General features: G+C 40.5%; 1 protein-coding gene across 1 annotated transcript in view; it reads right to left on the reverse strand.

The window, feature by feature from the left end:
* Positions 1-18,362, reverse strand: part of Usp13 (ubiquitin specific peptidase 13) — a 101,237-nt gene that overhangs the window by 34,953 nt on the left and 47,922 nt on the right. Inside the window, exons 7-10 of the mRNA XM_015494234.2 lie at positions 14,385-14,479; positions 12,520-12,707; positions 5,894-5,965; positions 5,452-5,545 (exon numbers count right to left, since the gene is read on the reverse strand). Coding sequence (XP_015349720.1) covers positions 5,452-5,545; positions 5,894-5,965; positions 12,520-12,707; positions 14,385-14,479 — 449 coding nt within the window. The remainder of the gene's footprint in view (positions 1-5,451; positions 5,546-5,893; positions 5,966-12,519; positions 12,708-14,384; positions 14,480-18,362) is intronic.

Consider the following 18,362-nt stretch of genomic DNA (forward strand, 5'->3'; position numbering starts at 1 on the left):
AAAGAAGAGGAAGATAACTTTGGAAAGATATCTTCAGCACTGCAGGAAAAAAATCTGCATATTAAACAATAATAATCATCTAATGGACTGGATATTAGATGAGACTAAAAAAGATTGAATTGTTAATTTTGTTGGCATGTCTTTAACATTTTAAATAATATTTATGGTAAATGAAAACAACCAAGGCATTATAGTTACAAATGCATTCTAAATATTAACAGGTAGAGAGTAGGGTTATGAATTATGTGTTAAATTACTGCAGGAAAGAGAAAGGAAAGAAAGAGAAATGAAAGAAGAAGGGGAAAGAGGGAAAGGGAAGAGTTTAGGAAGATTGATGGAACCAGATTGGCAAAATGGGCAGTCCAGCAATCACTGAGCTAGTGAAGCTGCTGAGATTCATAGTGCTCTCCACTTTTATGTACATATACAAATTTAAATATTTTTTCTTTAAAAAAAGAAAGCTGAGGCTCTGTATAGGATAGTTCGTTAAAAGCTAAAATAAAAAATAAAAAGAAATTGAGCTAGAGAAAGCATGTTTCCTACTTGACTGCACGTCAGTGACATCCCCTGAGTGTCCCCATGGACTTAACACACAAAATGAGGCCCAAAATGACCATGAGTCATATCTGCCTTCTGAGAGGATGCACTCTCTCTGGTGAGCTGGCTCTTGGGATACCTGAAGCAAAGGCTAGTTCTGAGTCACTATAACAGGGAGGCCCAAATAGTCTCCAAAATAGCAACCGCCTAGGGAACCTGTCGTATTAATAGGATACTGTACTTACTTTCTCCATCAGCAATTGCAAAAACGATCAGCTAAAATTAGAGAGAAGACTACAGTGTTCAGAATGTCTCCCAGAAGCTTACACAGGACTTTCTGTTTAACACCGTGCACCAGGCAGACAGCCAGATGCTAGCCACTCACGCTCCCCTGAGCCTAATGCTTTAATTAATCAGCAAGCAGAGAGATTGAGATTGAGATTTTTAGCACATTAGAGCAATGCTTGCACAGAATTTATAAGACCAAGCAACAAAAGGGAGATAAACACATCTCATCCTGTCCCCAAAGCACAAGTGTATGAACTCTTGTGTATTTAAACTTTTGATCTTAAACCTTAAACCTTAGACCACTAGCTCCTACCCCCTATCCAAACCCCAAATCTCCCAAGCTACTATTCATATTTCAAAAGGTAAATTAGAAATGTTATATTTGCCCAAACTAGGAAAACAGAGTTCAGTGAAAACAAAGTTCTCACATTTAGAGCTTAAGTTATATCACCGAAAAGTAGAACACTGGTCACCTCATGCTGATAAGAAGTTGAGACCAGCGATTATGTGTCAAGGATCACTTAGATGAACACTCACATAATTAATTTTAAGAAATAATTTATTCCAAATACACAATTATGTAAAATATGTTATCTTCAAAAGAAGAAAGAAGTTACAAAGTATTTGACTTTAAAATGTTTGAAAGCACTGTCTTAATATGCATAAGGATGAAGAATATATACACATATAATTTTTTTAACACAGGGCTTACCATGTTGCCCAAGCTGACCTTGAACTCCCGGGCTCAAGAAACCTTCCTGCCCTCAGGGGGTAAAAACAAAAAAAAAGACTCCTTTTCTCTAATGTTAAAGTATTATCTATGACAAATGCAATCTTATCTTAAAAGTCAATTCAGTAGGGCTAGGGGCATAGCTCAGTGGTAGAGTGCCTGCTTAGTGTGCACAAGACTCTGGATTCAATCCCCAGCACCAAAAGGAAAAAAAAAAATCAATTCAAAAAATTGGTCAGTGCCCACTACAAATATTGCAAGTCTTTTTTATAGACAAAAATATTTATTAAGCAAGCATATATTAAACACTAACTTTCACCTTGTTTCAAAGCAGACCAATTTAATATCAGGAAGGATGTGTTCTAGAATTGACCCAAGTTATGAGATGGCGATGAGCAACCCATACTATTAGGCTGGTAATTTGCAAACTTAAAATGCCCCATCTTGTCATCTACCCACTACCATCCACACATTGAGACACTGTGAACCTAAAACAAATCCTGAAGTACCACTTAGGGAAACAGGAGAGTATAGTGGTCCCAGGAGACACATTGCTTGGTGAGATTCCTAGGTCTGCCACTCAAAAGCTAACTTCAGGCAAGAATCCTCTGCATCACTTCCAGCATCAGTGAAAGAGCCTGGCCCTTTGCCACCTCAATGTGATGCCAGCTATTACTCCCATGGTTGCTGGTGGTCCTGTGTAAAGGCATTTCTGCCAAAGGCTCTGATCCCTCTCTCATGCTCTCTCTCTCCTCTGCCACACATTCCTCTCATAATCTATCCCTTCTTTGCTTCAGTGCATCTTCTTTCCTCTTGTGAGACACTTCGGGTTCATCTCTAAGTTGCCACAGGGCTGGGACAGGACCATTTGACCAGAGGGCTCCCGATACCTGAGAAAAGGAAGATTCTCACAACTGGTCCCTTTGAAACCAATTACCAGTGACAATCTTGATGTTTCAGAAAGTAATTCCATCCCCTGTCAAGGGGAGTAGAGAGTTCTGCTATGGATTATTTGTCTCTTCGAGGAACAACTTAAAACAGACACCCGCAGGACCACAAAGGTCAATTCGTGCTCTACTTCGAATGTTAGAGGAACCTCACTGGTACTGGAACCAAAGACCTGCTCATTTCCTCTCTTGCGGGATGGGCCTTCCCCTCCACTGCCAGGATGTGTAATGCACACAGATCACATTTGGATTCTTTCATCAAGACCACGCACTAGATTATGGTGCCTCAACACTCGGAAGCATTTTGTAAGTCATCTAGACCAAAGGTCACAAACCCAAATACCCACAGTACCAGCCAGGTCACAAGCCACAAAGGGACTGGAGCCAGCTGGGCACTGTGTGTCTCATGTGAAGGGAGGGCAGAGTGGGACTCCAGCTGCCACTGTGGGGCTGGGACTGGCAGAGGTTCTGGGTGGTTCAGAAAAGCTAGGAATTCAGGTAGTCTGTGTGAGTCAAGCAAAACACACTTCAGGCCACATATGGCCCAAGTGCTGCTAGGTCACATGCCTCGATGCAAACTGAGCTGCAAGCTGGAATCTACAGATCAACCGCATGATGGCCACTGACCCCTATGCGGAGGGAAGAAAGACCAGGGCTAAGCAGTCATTATTTCTAGCACGAATAAATCATGTGCCTTACTCATATAAGAACCACTTTTTTTTTTTACCAGCATAAAAGGACATTATAATAGTAACCAAACCAAATTTTACAAACACCACTAAGTTGATTTTGCATTTTCACATTTTGGAATGTCAAATGAGAACCATCTCCTCCACTGCATCCCAGAAGAGGGTCTCACTCCCTCTGGTGGGAAAGGAACAGCATCATGCAGTGCTGGGTAACAAGGCAATTTGAGAAGCACAATTCTTCCCACCCTGTGCCACTCTGATGTCCTGGGCTCACCATCCAGAATGTCTGTTTCTCCCTCTACCCTCTTTACTTCCTTCTTTCCATCCCAAAACACTGCCTCTCTCTGTGTTCCCCGGAGAGCCTTCCTTCCCTTGTTTGCTCCGTTTCCACAAGCAGCTAGCTTCATATGAACAAGAGAATGTTCACTCTCTTGCTTTTGGTCTACAGGCATTAGTTAAGGCCTGCTGACTTCAGATGGAAGCACAGAGATCAGACACAGACTTGAAGGAGCTTGCCCACTAAGTCAAGACAGGGTACTCCAAAAAGACAGCAGGTGGTAGAGAAGGGGCATGCACTTCCACTCAGGACACCTGCAGCAACAGGAGCTAAGGGTCCTGAATACAACTCTGTCAGCCGTGTGCTGCACAATTCCAAGGACACTATTTAAAAAGATCAGGCTCTGAATAGCACCTCCTGGAGTTATGCATCAGAGAAGACCACTGTGCAGGCACTTGGAGCTCAGGTTTAGTACTGGGAGATCAAGCCTATTTTTCAATCATTCTGTCAATCAAAAATGAATGGCCAATGGAGTTTCTCCTACTTGAGTGACCACTTGCCAGAAATGAGACCTGCAAGCCCTCCCTAGAAATTCTGAATCCTCAGCTCTGGGGAGAGGTTGAGGAACCTGTGTGGTGGTGTTTAACAACCAGCATTTTGAGAATCACTAGCAAACAAAGCTGAGGATCAGGAGAAGGAGGACACTGTAAGGGCCAAGACTGTGCCACTGAGGGGGTGATGTTATATTGTTATAAGGTTTATTCCTTCTATCTCAGCTGTATTTATAAAGAACATTGTTTCTGAAGATCATTAAGGATGGCCCATACATATGCTCTATATGGGGAAACCCTGACACAGGTTATTCCTATCATAATTTTTTTTTTCACTACTGGAGAATGCAGTCTGGTAGGCAAATACTCTGCCACTGACCTACATCCCCAATCCCTTTTTTCATTTTTATTTTTTTTATTTTGTGACAAAGTCTCGCTAAGTTGCCCAGGCTGAGCTCGATCCTCCAGAGGAGGTAGACTACAGGACTGCACTACCTGGCTATTACAATTTTTTTTTTATTGGTGCAGAATAATGAGTTTCATTATGGCATATTCATATATGCATATAACATACTTTGATCAATTTCACTCCCCAGTCTCTCCCTTCCCCCCACCTTCCTTCCTTCCCGTGATCCCCTTCCTCTACCCTACTGGTCTCCCACTTTCATGAGATCCCTTTCTTTCCTCTTTTCCTCTCTGACTACCACATATGAGAGAAAATGTGACCCTTGACTTTCTGAGTCTGGTTTATTTTGCTTAATATGATGTTCTCTAGTTCCATCATTTTCCTGCAAATAACATAATCTGGCTCTCACAATTTTTAAGAGCACACAGAGAGGCACCACTCACTCTGAAATGAGACTGCTATTCTGACAGCTTGCTAAATTTGCAGGCACCATTTGACTATGCATAAGAAACCCACCTTCTGAAATATGGTATATTTCACAACGGAATATTACTCAGCCTTAAAGAAGAATGAAATTATGGCAGTTGCAGGTAAATGGATGCAGCTGGAGAGTATCATGCTAAGCGAAATAAGCCAATTCCAATAAACCAAAGGCCAAATGTTTTCTCTGAAATGCAGATGCTAACTCATAATAAGTGGTGGGGGCTAGGGAAAACTACAGGTATTTTGAGATACACAGAAGGAAGTGAAGGGAAGGGAGGGAATGTGAGGATAGGAAAGATAATAGAATGAATCTGACATTATTACCCTATGTGCATATATGATTACATGACCTATGTAACTCTACATCATGGACAACCAGAGAATGAGAAGTTATACTCCATTTATGTATGATGTGTCAAAATGCATTCTGCTGTCATGTATAACTAATTAAAACAAATTTAAAAAAAAAGAAAGAAACCCACCTTCTGGCTAGTAGAAGTCCCCCTTTCCCACACATCCACGTGGCACACCTGGGACACGTACCTTGTGCTCCTCTTTCATGACCTGCTCAATGAGCTCCGATTTCACTGGAGGCTTTGAATACTGACCCGAAAGAAGGCCATGTCCTAACTTAGTCCTGACCAGGAAGAGACACAAAAGCAAAGAGTTCATTGTTGTCTTCCTAGAGAGACATTAAAATTATTTCTGAATTCTGATAAATATAGCTGCTTTGAGGTGGAGCATTTTCTCTTGATTATTCACAATTAACTTATTTGCCTTGCTTGCTTCTGATTACATTGTTAAATTTTCCTCAGTACTTTATTCATTTCTCTCCATAAAGGTAACACATGATCATTGTAGAGCACTTAATATAGACAAGAATTAAAGAACAAAAAACAATTGCCTTTCATTCTACAACCCAGTGATAACCACTATGAACACTCCACTGGATACTTTGTCTAAAACAACATAATCTGGTACTTACATCTGTGTGTTGAAATCTTGTGTTGGATCTAAAGGCGAGTAGTCAAATATTCTTGGAAGGTTTCCTACATACCTAGGGAATGAGAAGCAATAGTCAAAACATAGGCACTAAGAGAAGAACAGAACTGATACAAGCCATCATTCTCTCAAAGACCTTCCTGCCTTCCTATTAAAATCAAATCATCTGGGTTGGGGATGTGGCTCAGTGATAGAGTAATGCCTGGCATGCACGAGGCCCTGGGTTTGATCCCCAGCACCACAAGAAAAAAAAAAAAAGAGAGAGAGAGAGAGAGAGAGGGAGAGAACAATAAAGACTAACAGAATTATTAAAAACAAAAAATTCAGGGGCTGGGGTTGTGGCTCAGCGGTAGAGCACTCGCCTAGCACGTGCGAGATGCTGGGTTCGATCCTCAGCACCACATTACAATAAATAAAATAGGGATATTGTGTCCAGCTACAACTAAAAAAAAATTTTTAAAAAAATTCAAACCACCTGAGGAACAGTTTTTTCTGAGATCTTTCTCAACCACCAAACTCAAGAACCTTCCTGAAACCTTGATGCTTCTTCCTTCCATTATTGAGTCTCAACCCTGGTTAAAATCAACATTATCTATAGAGCTTTTTTTCTTTTTTCTTTTCTTTTTTTTCTTTTTTTAATTATCAAAGTCAGTGGGGCATGGTGTTACACACCTGTAATCCCAGCGACTTAGGAGGCTGAGACAAGAGGATTGCAAGTTCACAGCCAGCCTCAGCAACTCAGCAAGACTCTAAGAAACTTAGTGAGACCCTATCTCAAAAATATAGTGACAAACGCCTGTAATCCTAGTGGCTCAGAAGGCTGAGGCAGGAGGATCATGAGTTCAAAGCCAGCCTCAGCAACTTACGAGGCCTTAAGCAACTCTGCAAGACTCTATCTCTAAATAAAATATTAAAAAGGGCTCGGGATGTGGTCCAGAGGTTAAGTGCCCCTGGGTTCAATCCCTAATCCCTAAAAAATAAAAATAATAAAAAGAGGCAGAGATATAGCACTGCTGGATTCAATCCCTAGTACAAAAAAAAAAAAAATTACCAAAGCCAGAACCACCCCTAGATGTTCTGATTTCCTCCCTTGAGATTGAGGCTTGGGATTTATAGTTCCTTTAAAAATTCCCCCCATGAGGGTTGGGTTGTGGCTCAGTGTAGACTGCTCACCCAGCACATGTGAGGCACTGGGTTTGATCCTCAGCACCACAAAAATAAATAAATAAAAGCACTTTGTCCATCTACAACTAAAAAAAAAGAATTAAGTTCCCCACATAATCCTAACATATCTCCAGCCTAGGTTAGAGAACACTCTCTCCTTTGACCAAAACTTTAGTCACTCTCCTCCAAGTCCTCTGGCTGGCTAGACCAACCTAGAACTTCCTTAAATGTCCTTATAGAATCTATTTTGAGTGAAAATCCTGAGTCCATTTAGTGAAAATCCCCACATTAGTACCCGACCACCCTGACCTGTCTTCAGCAATAATCCTATCAAGATAGCTGATCCAGAAGCCCCTTACACTTGAGGTTCCCTCTTACTATTGCTCCATCTACTGACCCTCCCCCTGCTTGGTAGTGAATCCCTACTTGCCTTCCCTAAAGTGGACATTGAGTCCGACCGCTGACTCACTGCAAGAGGCAGCAGTCCTTATGCCTGTCACCAGGGCCCCTCTGGAATTCAGTCTGCCTTACCATCTTAGACAGCGTTCAGATATCTTTTTTCTTTAACATTAGGAGTTGTTCCAACAATCTCAAAATGAGTAAATAAATATAGTGACAACTACCATTTCTCAAGGGCTTTCTATATTAGCTAGTTGAGTTTTCATTACAACCATATGAGGAAGGGATTTTTTATCCCCATTATCCCATTTGAGAGATGAGAAATTGGGATACAAATTCATTAGGCAGCTTCCAAAGTCACTCAGGGAGTGAGTGCCTGAGCCTAGAGTGGGCTCCAGCAGCCTGGCCCCAAGGTCCTGCTCTGCAGCCCTCTGTTGGCCTTGGGCAGCCCACAGCCCTTCCCGACTGCTGCATCCTGATGGAGCAGTGCTAACCTCAGTACCTCTCCAGCCTTCACTCCCATCCTCAGTCCCTTTCCTACTTCACACCCTCCCAACTTTGTGCTGTTCTTCTTTCCCCCTCCAGGCTCTGACTGTGGACGCCTGAAAGATTTAAGAAGAGGAGTCCAGAAACAGATCCCTTCCGATGGCCCTTCATGCACCCTACTCTGCCCACTTCTCTGACCCCATCTGCCACCACTCTACCACTGCCCACAATGCCCTGACCATTTGCCTCCCTAGTGCCCCAGGGCATTCCAGATTGACTCCTGCTTCAAGGCCAGGCCATCTGCTGTCCCTTTTCTGGAACGCTCTTTTCACAGATGCTTGCTTGGCAGCCCCTTCTCGGGTCTGCTGAAAGTCACCTCCCCAGACTCAGCCAAGAGAGTAGCCACCCCCACCCTTCCTAACTCCCTATTGCATGCTCCAGCAGAATTTTTTTTTTTAGCTTCTTAGCTAAGAAAAAATATTCACTATTTGAATTATACCATTTATTTTCTTTCTTGTTATCCGTCTCTCTAAAGATTATATAATAGAATGCAATCTCTATGAAGGCGGACTAAACCATGTCATATAATCACACAACCAATTTCTATAACTGGCTTCCAAGAACCAAAGAGAAAAGGTATTGCTGTGGTTTGGATATGTGCCCCCACCCCACAGACCATGTGTCCCCAACCCATAGCACATAGCATTGTTGAGAGATGGTGGAACCCTTAAGAGGCAGGGCCTAGTGGGAGGAAGTTAGGTCACTCAGGTGTGCCCTCAAAGGGGATTGTACGACCATTTCTCTTCCTTTCCCTCTCCACTTTCTCTCTCTCTTTATACCACCCACAAGTGGTATAAAAATGTAGATTTGCTAACTGACAATCTGGCCACCTATGATCCAGTTTTAACTGGGCCTCCTCCACCACACACTTTCACCATGATATACTGTGCCACTACAGGCTCAAAGAAATAAGGCCAATTGGTCATGGACTAAACCTCCAAAACTGTGAACCAAAATAAACCTTCCTCTTTTTAAGTTGGTTATCTCAGGTATTGTACACAGTGACAGAAAGCAGACTAACAGGCATTATTGCAACAAAGCTCTAGCAAGAAAACCAGGGCATACTAGCAGTTAGCACCAACCTCTAATTGAATCCCTCAACTAGTAGAAACTTCAAGGCACCTCCTGTTCACAAACTCAGACTTTGTTTCACAGATTATGTATCTATACCAAAGATAGCTTGTAGACAATGATAGACAGCCCCATCCTTGTCCCTGTTCTTAAATGTGTCACTGGGGCAACAATTTCATCTAGAAGTTTGTAAAGGACAGAAAGCCAAACAACAGATAAATTAGACTTCTGAGCTAACTGTTTAGCTACAGAGGCCATGCTGATAGATTCTGTATAATACACAACATGACAAACTCATTAGCTCACCTATGATCCAGTTTTTATCACATCTCAAAATCTGTCAAGACAAAAAACTCATCAGGAAAATGAATGAGTTTATGCTTCAGGTGAGACTGGTAGAGAAACATAAAGTTATAGGGGGTAAAACTTTGACATCCAAATGTCCATTTTTCCAGCCAACTATGTTCCTTTTCTAATTGACAAGACATAGCCTCCATTACAACAAATCTAAATTAAAATACAGAAGTAATGTTAGGTAATTTTTAAGATACATATTAACACTTGCAGTTCAAAATCTAGTGATAATCCAAGAAAAGATGTAGATTTGCTAACTGACAATGTGGCCAACTTATTCAAGTCACACACCAGTTTACCTAGATGTGATCCTCAGTGAGAATTATGTTAAAATGTAAACCAGTGGCAGACAAGGTATCAAGGAATTGGGCTGACATTTCTGAATTACACTGTGGTGTTCATAAGTCATCTAATCTTTCTATGAGTCACTCTTTCCACTTACAAAATGGATACACTGCCCTGGACCCACCTAAACTGAATTGACTGCTGGGAAAAAAGGGGCTTGAAGAACAAGTATTTCAATCCGGGGGCATTTGGCCAAACAAGGAAAAGAATAAGAAGGAGTTGCTCATGCTCTAAGATATATGGTAAAAACTTATAAAAATAGCATATAAAATATTTGATAATATGAAATAAAATTCCAAAACTCTTGAAACAAGACTACAGGGAGGGCTGGGGTTGTGGCTCAGTGGTAGAGTGCTTGCCTAGCACATGTAAGGTGCTGGGTTCGATCCTCAGCACCACATGAAAATAAATAAATAAAAAATAAAGGTGTTGTGTCCAGCTACAACTAAAAAAAAATTTTTTTTAAAAGGACTATAGGGAGATTCAAATCTTTTTTAAAAATTCATAAACATATTTTTAAAATATTTATTGTTCCATTTAAATACAATGTTCATTTACACATTTTTCTATAACTGTCTTTGGTTAAAAAAAAAAAACTGCATTTATATACAAAGAGAATGTCACCAAAATAAAAAGGCCAAATCATGTATGCTTTTGTGCTTAATTACATAATAAATTAAAATGTGGGTCACTTTGAAAAGTAGAAAATGTTTCAGGGTTAAGAGTTTGATTATCCTTAATAGAAAGAAATTTTAAGTCTTTTTTCCATTTTTTTTAAATTCTAATTTGTTATATATGACAGCAGAATGCATTACAATTCATATTACACATACAGAGCACAATTTTTCATATCTCTGGTTGTATGCAAAGTATATTAACACCATTCATGTCTTCATCCAACTACAACTAAAAAAAATTTTTTTTTCAAAGACTACAGGGAGATTCAAATCTTAAATTAAAAAATAAATAAATACACCACAAATATGACATACATTTTTTTTCATTTAAAAAAATCAGAAAGTTAATTCTTTGTCAAATGGCCTGTCAGAAGTTTGTTGTTGTTGTTGTAGTTGTTAGTAGATTTTAAAGCACTAAAAATGCTGTTGGATTTTTTTAAGAAAAATAAACAAAAATTTCTTCCATTGTAGTTTAAAAGCGATAATAATTATTATTATTATCTCCCACAAGGACATTCATTCAGCATTTCCAAAAAAGATCTTGCAGCATGAGTCACATAGGATGGAGTGACATTTTTCTCTGATCAAATGAATAATAATGTAAGTGTGAGGTGTGGGTAAAAATTTTTAAAAAAAATAATATGATGTTCACCTTTGAAAAGCATTTCCCATCTTGAGGCTTCAAACTTGCTCTTCCCTTTGCCCAAAATCCCCTGCCCCCCCCCACTCCTCCCACATATCTGTCGGGGTGTGTTCCCTCTTCAAGGGGTCCTCTCTGATACCTCCTTCCCTTTTCCTTCATGGAATGTACCACATTTATAACCACGTAGTTGTTCTTATGATTATTTAGGCAATGCCTGTTTTTTGTGCCTTCCCTGGGGCCAGGAACCATGTCCTTTCATTTACCATTCACCCACCACACACCCAGCACACTGCTGAGCAGAACAGAACTCACACCATTGGCTGGATGAAAACATGAAAATCAATATGGAAAACTGACCATATATTTTCAAAGCCAGAAAATGGCAAGAGGTTAAGTCTTCAAATACCAAGGAAAGAAAAGGTTTTCTGACATACTTTTGATTAACCCCTATTAAAGCCATTAGGATTTCAACTCCAGGTGGGTAAAACATTGCCTTGTGCTATACCTAGCCTGCTGTCTGCCTGTCAGTCTGCCTTGACACACATGTGTCCTCTTCCACACTGAACCAAGGTAAAAGCCTACCCACCGCGGGACACGCTAGAGATAATTTTCTAAACTTAGTTAGTGGCCCTAAGTGCACCACTGAGCTCACCAGCTGTAGCTCCTGGGCTCTGCGGCTTCCTGTTCTAAGTACAACCCAAGGAAGAAAATGGTCACATCCATACCTACTGAGCCACCAGGTGTGGGGTGAGGAAGGCAGCCTTGTTCATGCACAGTTAGGAAGCACCCAAAAATCAGTGCCTCCCAAAGTGTCCATGGTAAGGGGCCAGCTTTTTCCAACTTGGAAAAATACTTGGACAATACCCTTAAAGAATACCATAAAAATGAATAATCAGAAAAATGAAATGCTACTTATAAGACGTGACAATATAAAACTGCTACAAAAATTTCTAAGTGCTCTCAGAACCCATACTTAATTCATCACAGACCCATATCCAACCATCCACAAGAACAGCACCAGTATGTGACCCACACTTTCGAGTAAGCAAATAATGAAAATCCTAAGTCACTAAGGAACTCTCCATCCCCAGAGGAGAGAGACTGAACAAACCAACCACTGGCTTTCTCCTAACACATCCATAGGAGGGATTGGGCAGCTTCCCCACAGAGGTTAATGATCAGTATATTCTTGGCACACAGAGTGGTCTAAAAGTGGAAGTCATAGTTAATATAACCTTGTAGAGTGTTTTTGAGTTTCCAAAGTTCCCCTATCTCCCCTGATCCTGTAACACTTGGTAAGGGTTCTCACCCAGTCTCGGGATGAGAGGTCATGCCACAGATGAGGTGGCAGAAGGTCCAAGGTGATGCAGATGGGCTTCCCCAGGACCCCTCTGCTGGGGAGGCACTTACGCTCTCTGGAATTCTGGGATGCTGAAGATGGCCTGCATGACTGAACTGAGGTAGCAGCTGTTCCCCAGGTTCTTCAGACCTGTGTACCCGGGGCCATACATGGGCTTCAGCTTCGTCCCCGACTCCTGGATCACTTCCCACTCGCTGACCCTGGGCTTGATGTCATTGTCCCGAAGCCCATTCTCTGTCTAGGACCAAGTCATTAAAGAAAGATAATTTTAAATATGATTCCCATTCAAATATCATGTCCCATGAATTATTTCTAATGTCAATGGATATTTCTAATTTTTTTTCTAATTACATGGAGAAATAAAAAATCTAGTTAAAGGACACTGAGAGACGGTGGCCGTCGCACGTTGATGTGGAGTAGTCAATGCCACAGAACCATATAATCAAAAATGGCGCACTCCACTATTGTCATGTATGTAAGAAATAATAATAAAAAAATGGCTAAAATGCGAATGTTTTCTCTGATATAAGGAGGCTGACTCATAGCGGGGTAGGAAGGGGGAACGTGGGAGAAATAGATGAATTCTAGATAGGGAAGAGGGGTGGGAGGGAAAGGAAGGAGGCAGGGGATTAGCAAGGATGGTGGAATGTGATAGACATCATCATCCAAAGTACATGCATGCAGACACGAATTGGGTGTCAACCTACTTTGTATATATACAAACAGAGATATGAAGAAATGTGGTATATACGTGTAATAAGAATTGTAATAAAAAAACAAAGTACATGTATAAAGACATGAATTGATGTGAACATACTTTATGTACAAAGATATGGAAAATTGTGCTCTGTATGTGTAATAAGAATTGTAATGCATTCTGCTGTCATGTATTTAAAAAAAATAAAATCAATTAAATAAAAAAATGGCTAAAATGGCAGATTTTATGTTACACATATTTCATTACAATAAAAAAACATGAAAAAGATTTAAAGAGAAGGATTGAAAAGGCAGGAGAGAGGACGAGGATAAAAGTTAGAAATCAAAGAAAAAGAAGCAAGATGACTTAAGAGAAGAAGCAACACAAAACAGCAATGAAAAGGTGAGGCAGTGGAGAGGGTGTGGAGTAAAACCTGGGGCCTGGGAGCACCTTGCTAGGGGAAGGAGGTGTGAGGAAAACCAGTGAGAAGGCAGGTATGCCTGAGAAAGTGGAGACAGAGTAAGAACAGGAAGAGAGGGAGGTGGTCTGGGAGGAAAGGGCTAAAACAAAACGTGCACCTTAAATAGCTTCTCAAAAAGAAAAAAAAAAACTACGGTCATGACGTCAACTCCAGCACACATTAATAAATGAAGCAAAGCCTTTTCCATCAACAATAATGGGTTGGCTTATTCTTTCCACCACCCCAGGAGTTCTGCTTCCCTTCCTGAAATTAATTAAAAATGATGTTGGTCACAGATAATTTTAAAGGTCATCTCCCTGTACTTTCTCCCTTCGATGAACAAAAGCGTGATTCATGCAACTATCCATCAAAAGGAGACAGAAATTGTGCAAGTAAACTCCAACGAAAACAATATGGTACTTGATCAGATGCCATTTTTACTACAACATAAAACATTTAAGCTGGTAACCAAAAAAATATGCAAATTACTTAAATTCAAGAAGTCAATATACAGAGATACGAAAAATTGTGCTATATATGTGTAATATGGATTGTAATGCATTACACTGTTGTCGTGTATCTTAAAAATAAATAAATTTTTTTAAAAAGAAGTAAATGTAACAATTAAAACATAAAATTTATAAAAACAAAGATCCATGTTAGAGGAAGGTATAATAAACTAAGCGGCTCCCTCTCCCGCCCCACATCCCTATATCCCCCCACAAGGTGGGATTAGAGACCAAAGTAGACCTTCTCACCCCATGCATGTGAAGCATATCAATTCCAAAATGTGCTAGGTGTTTGGCCAAATGAGGATCCAAAACAGGTTCCTCTTCTTGAAAAGAATAAACATCTAGAGGTGGAGAAAAAATAAGCAGAGATATGTAATCAAGTCATTCAATATTCAATGAATACTTATTGAACCTCTAATGCGCACCATACTTAGAGTATAGCAATAAACCAAACAAAAACCTCATAACACTCAACCAGGAAAAAGATGATAAACAATAAACATAATAAGCAGATACACACACATCAATTCTTCTGACATTTCAAAAACTAAAAAGAAAGTTTCTAAAACTCAAAAAAAAAAAAAAAAAAAAAACATAACCTTAAGTTAAAGTTATTTAAAATTAGACAAATATAAATGCCCCACATTGAACTTTTCTAACCAAATATACAGTGGCATGACGCTAAGGTCAGAAGAGGCCAGGGTGAGGAGGTGACCTATGTCTGCCATAGGGGAGAATTGGTGGGGACAGAAAGCACACAGGTGCTGAGCTGCAGCTAAATGGCTAGACCAAACAAAATTCTGCCTGCGGAATCCTCTACATCCTCATTCCTCCCACCAGTCGTTCCCCTGAGTCCCTTCTTTCCTACTTCAGTGTTCACATGACATGGAACCTATGAGAGATGTTCAGACTGTGAGGTGCTTCCCCAGCCTGCCCGTCTCACTCACGGCACGCACAGGCACCCGGGATGTGTCTGACACACCTGGGTAACTCAGGAGGCTCCAGACACCCCAGGCCCTGCGTGGTGGCACACTGCACTGGGGTGGGCAGCTTCTCTCCTCATGATGACAACATCCCACCTGACAACATAAAGCTTTGGACTGAACTGTGGTGCAAGAACCAAGCTGCAGCATCACCTGGGAACCCCGGGGAGATACAGCGTCTTGGGCCCTGTCCCAGACCCACTAATCAGAATCTGCATTTATCAAGACTCCCAGGGGCACCGTAAAGTTTTTGGAGCAATGTTTACAGTTTTCAAAGCCATAGGATCCCCTGCCCTATCTGTCCTCCCACGGCAATGCAGTGGGGCAGACACTTTCAGGTGCATACTACAGAGGAAGAGGTTCCTGAAGGTGAAATGATTTTCCCCCCAAACCCCCCAGGTGACCCAGAAACCAGCTATCAGATTCGTGGCCAATCCTCTTCCCTGCACATTAGAATATTCCTTGATATTCCAGGATACCTATGGTGAGGCACCATCCTAGGCCCATTCATAGAAAGGGAAACCTCAGAAAATCACAATTTCTCCACTCCCAAATTTGAAAAACAAAATCTACAAAAAGGAAAACAGATGTAAAATTATCACCCTTGAGGAGAGTAAGAAAAAGAAACTGCCCAAGAAGTTTCCTATTCCTCAAAACAACTCAAGGAAAGAAATTGTGTGTGTGTTTGTGTGTGTGTGTGTGTAGAGAGAGAGACAGACAGTACTGTGTGGATGCTACAGGTCACTCTCTGACCTATGTGACATATGTGGAGACTCCCTGCCCCCCAAAAGCAGACAATCTTTCTATTATTAACAGATTAAACATTATCCAGCTTTCTTTTCTACTCCTCTTCTCCTAGGGACCCATTTTAACTTGCTGATAGCAACCCTCATTTATATTTATGTAGGTCAGTGTTCTCAAAAACCAAAAATAAAAGACAAAATCCCCAGTCCAGTTGAGAGGGAAAAAAAAAATCCAAAAAAAAAAAAAAGTCTGAATAATTAAAAAAACAAACAAAAATCTTGGAACTCACAACTTAAAACACACACATCAACACTGTTTTTAAACTATGACAAAGAGCAGAAAAATGCCACTCAAACACTGGTGCTCTCTAGGCTCCATTGTTCTCGATCTCTGGTTATTATTAACTAGGGAGACAGTTTTGAAGATTAAGACTCTGGGCCTCTAATTATCAAAGATCTATTCGAAAATATAAAATTGCTAGAATGACATCATTAGCATTGGCCTAGCATTTTGAAATAAAGGAAAATCACACAGCCCTCTGTGGTTCTTGGCCCATCAGGCTCTTGCAACTAAGAAAATCACATTTCTTAACTCCCGTCACTACACGCCCAGAGATACAACAGGATTTGGTCAGATACTATTGTTATTTCTTACCTCAATGAAAAAACAGTTTAATGAGTACCACACAAGACGTCTAAAAATGAACTGTGATCCTTAAACTTGGCCATCTTTAAAAATGTATAAACATTATAGAGTCATAGAAAAAAAATTTAAGTAGACTCAGTGGCTGAAAACGACTGCCTTACGTGTTCTTCATTGGGAAGCTTGTTTTATTCCAACTTCAGCTTAACAGTCAGGTCTCAGTTCAAAATTGTCACAGCAAATAAGCCTTCCCTGACAACTATTATCCTCCATGCCTCCTGACTTGACCTAAAACTTGAAACCAAGAACTATAGTTGTAAAGTCCATGGTGGGTCCCACCCAGGAATGGCCCAAGCTGTGTTTGGTGAGTAACTGGGATCATTTTAGAAGTAAACCAGTCATTGTTTCATTTCAAGTTAAATGACAAACTAAACCACAGAGAGCATGAGGTAGCAAGCATAAAAAAAGAAAAGAAAAATTTTAGCGCAGGAATACCCCATTCGTGTGAGACACATGTTAGAAAATAGTATGTGCAGTAAATTTGAAAAGTAATTTAGGTCCGGCCACGGTGGAGCCGCCTGTAATCCCTGCTACTTACAAAGCTAAGGCAAGAGGACTACAAGTTTCAGACCAGCCTAGGCAACTTAGACCCTGACTCAAAATAAAATAAGAAAAGGAGGGCTGGGGATGTAGCTCAGTTGTAGAGCACTTGCCTGGCACGCATGAGGCCCTGAGTTCAATCCCCAGCATCACAAAAAGAGATTGAAGTTGAGGACTGAGACAGTGAGAAACAGTATCAAATGGTAATAACTTAATGGAAAGATTTCTTTTATTTTTTCCCCCTTTTCTTATTTTTCCCAAATTTATTATAATATTCTAACTGAAAAAAAAATGCTTTATAAGTAATTCCCAAAGATCAAGATGATTTTCCTGGATGGTGTCTATTAGGATTAATGCACCATAGTTAGCCTTGTTCGGCCACATTGATTAACTCAGTCATTCTTTTATGTATTCATCCTGTTCAATAAGTATTTACTGAATACAAGATAATACAGATACTGAAGATATAATGTTTAATGAGATCAGCAGGGTCCCTGCCCTTGTAAGGTTAAAGTTTAATATTTCAAATACTCTTAGTTGGCTCATCTGGCATGAACAACCTCAGATATCTTCCTAACTAAGGCTCACTTGTGTGATTCAAGGCTCTCCTCCTAAGCCCCGGAAAATGGCAGAAAGTTAAAGATGCACCTTGATGAGCTCTTGAGTTTAGAAAGAGAGAGGAAGCCAGGGGAAGCTGGCTTTTCTGCTTTGCTCAGAAAATGGAGAGAAAACCCGATCTCTTGGTCAAACACAGCATAGAAAGTCAGAGAGGTCAAGAGAAGGTTCTCTTCAGAGGAAGGGCTGACCCCTCCACCCGAACCACCTCTCTCCACCATGAGTTTATATCTGTGTGCCGACAAGCCATCGGCCACTAAAAGGAAATGAAGAGAAAGGAGAGAACGCTCCCGCAATTACCCTAGAAAAATAAACGCAAAATGAATGAGGTCAAAAGTATGTACAAGCATTTTAAAGAATGATTTTAACTCCCAGGCCAGACAAAACCTAGACTGTAGTCAGGAAGGAAAAAAAAAAAAAAAAAGCTAACAAGAGTAAGAAGGCATCAAAAAAAATTATTTTTTAAAGAAAAGAAAAAAGGTGAAGCAGAAGAACATGTTGTTGGCGTTGTCTTCCACTGTTGACTCCACACGTTTACTGAGCACCTACTATGTGCAGGAGCTATGCTAGATGCATAACAAACGTGGCACTCAGTCCCCACGATACCAGCTGGCCGCCCTTAAACAAATGATTTCAGAAT

Source organism: Marmota marmota, unplaced genomic scaffold (genome assembly GCF_001458135.2).
Source record: "Marmota marmota marmota unplaced genomic scaffold, marMar, whole genome shotgun sequence".
In the NCBI taxonomy this organism is placed as follows: domain Eukaryota; kingdom Metazoa; phylum Chordata; class Mammalia; order Rodentia; family Sciuridae; genus Marmota; species Marmota marmota.